Source organism: Pelobates fuscus, chromosome 8 (assembly GCF_036172605.1).
Source record: "Pelobates fuscus isolate aPelFus1 chromosome 8, aPelFus1.pri, whole genome shotgun sequence".
In the NCBI taxonomy this organism is placed as follows: domain Eukaryota; kingdom Metazoa; phylum Chordata; class Amphibia; order Anura; family Pelobatidae; genus Pelobates; species Pelobates fuscus.
The window spans coordinates 79,981,476-79,983,460 of record NC_086324.1 but is presented as its reverse complement, the minus strand read 5'-3'; the positions used below and the strand labels follow the sequence as shown (position 1 = coordinate 79,983,460).

At 31.6% G+C, this 1,985-nt stretch overlaps 1 protein-coding gene across 2 annotated transcripts; it reads right to left on the bottom strand.

Moving 5' to 3' along the window:
- Window positions 1-201: 201 nt before the first annotated feature.
- LOC134571639 (gamma-crystallin-3-like) lies at window positions 202-1,709 on the bottom strand. 2 transcript variants are annotated; one of them, XM_063430115.1, is made up of 3 exons: window positions 1,683-1,709; window positions 848-1,090; window positions 202-549 (listed from the first exon to the last, which is right to left on the bottom strand). In XM_063430115.1, exons 1-3 carry the CDS (start codon window positions 1,689-1,691, stop codon window positions 277-279), a joined length of 525 nt encoding a protein of 174 aa, XP_063286185.1. In that variant the 5' UTR covers window positions 1,692-1,709; the 3' UTR covers window positions 202-276. The 2 variants fall into 2 exon arrangements, with proteins under 2 accessions (XP_063286185.1, XP_063286184.1); XM_063430114.1 differs by lacking the exon at window positions 1,683-1,709 and having other exon boundaries at window positions 848-1,105.
- Window positions 1,710-1,985: the final 276 nt, after the last annotated feature.

The following is a 1,985-nucleotide window of genomic DNA, read 5'->3' as shown; positions in this document are numbered from 1 at the left end:
TTGTCTGTCACAACTTCAACTTCCTGAGGGACTATATCTAAAATATAATATAATTCACCTTATTACTTACTCATTATTTGTTTTTTTATAGGAATAATGTAATAATGTATTTACTGAACTGTGGTTTAAAATAAGTGTTTGCATTTTGCACGTAAAATAAAAGGTATAAAACCACAACAAAAATAGAAAATGAAAAAAATATAGACCTTAAAGATAATTTTTGAAGCTTTTATTATATTCTTAATGACATGCTGATTTAGTAATAAATACAACTTATTAGAAATGGTGAAGTCTCTTGAATGAGCCAATTCTTGGGCTCATGGCACCCCAGTCAGTATATCTTCTGTACTCTCCAGGTCTCAGGTAATACTGGCGTCCTTTGTAATTTGGTTCCTCATAGAACATCCAGTAGCCATCAATCACCTGGCAGGAGTGGATGTCATGGGAACGGAATCTCTCATTGACATTAGGACAATCTTCAGTGAACTCCATCATCTGACCTCGGAAATCCTCCCTCTCATAGACCTTTACTCTGAATGATCCATGGTGCTTTACGAAGAAAAAATTATTTATAAACAAAAGTAAAATAATTGTATAATTTCATGTAAACATCAAAAATCTATACGAGAATAAATATATATATACCTATATATATTTTATCAATGTTAACACACCTGTTACCTGACAATGGAATTTTTAATTGAAGATATAATCCATAAAATAATGAATAATAGTCAAAAAAGGTCATATTTGCAAAGGTAATTTTATAATAATTGATAATTGGAAAATAATGCTTTTTTGGACTGCATCATATTTATGTAAGGTTCTTTTTGGTAAATATCTTTACCTGTGGGCTAATACGACAAGATCTGATGGAGTCATTGAAACCCATCCATTGCTGGAAATTAGGATATTCTCCCCTGCTAAGGTAATACTGGTGTCCTCTATAGTTGGGGTGCTCATACAGAATCCAGTTTCCACTCTCCACTCGAATGGAATTACAGCGATGAAAATATGCGGACATATCTGGACACTCAGAGTTGCACTCATAAGAGCGGCCCTGGAAGTTACGATCCTCATAGAAAACAATCTGTGAAAGAACCATACATTTGAACATTTTAGATTTCTTAGTTTATTATTGTTTTAGTGGTTAATAATTACAGTTAAAAACTGTTTCTGGTTTGATTACTTGATGCTATAGATTCCTAAAAACATCTACTATTATCCTGTTCAAATAATAAAGTGTAGGACTTAAACATATAAGTTTAGGGCAGAATTGGAATATATGTTTTTGATACATTTTGGTTTTTTTTTACGATTGGTGAATTTGCATTCACTTCACATAATTATAGCAATTTATTATGGTGAATAGTGGAATTCATTAGAGAAAACTTAAAAAAACTGAAAAAATCTTAGTCTTGAGTCTGAAAAAAGTAAACATGTGATGCATGTGTTCTGATGAATTCTTATTTGATGAGGTGGCAAATGTCCAGAACTGGGTTACGGAATATTATGTTGTCATGTTTCTGGCCTAGATAATTGTTCAGCAGATAAAGTTTGCTTGCATTCAGTGTAAGCATTTACAATTTAAATTTGTTTTTGTTCATTTAAAAAAAGAAATCTGTTTATTGGTTCTATTATTTCTTGTGTTTGCAATATTTACAATATTCAGATCATCTTACCTTTCCCATTTTCAGTGATGGTTGATTTACTCATGCACGTTGTGCTGTTACACAGAATGAAGAGCCTTTATATACTGTTTACCTTGCTGATGCTTAAAAACATTGAAAAAAGTGCTGAGCTGGTTTCTTTTCACCAATAATTAGAATGTATAGCAATTGTATTCTGTATGCTTTAGTATAGCTATTGTATTGTATCTTATATGCTTTTTTGTTTACCTGCCGGCAAAAGCAGTTCTAGAGAAAATGTGACAGGCCTTTTTAAAAATAGATTATTTGGATTCCCACCGAGGAAAAACTATTATA

Coding starts and splice junctions, on each gene's coding strand:
- LOC134571639 (XM_063430114.1), bottom strand. CDS start 1,105: ATGGTTCTTTCACAGATTGTTTTCTATGAGGATCGTAACTTCCAGGGC. Junction 550..847: donor CTTGTCGTATTAGCCCACAG/GTAAAGATATTT, acceptor TTCTTCGTAAAG/CACCATGGATCATTCAGAGT.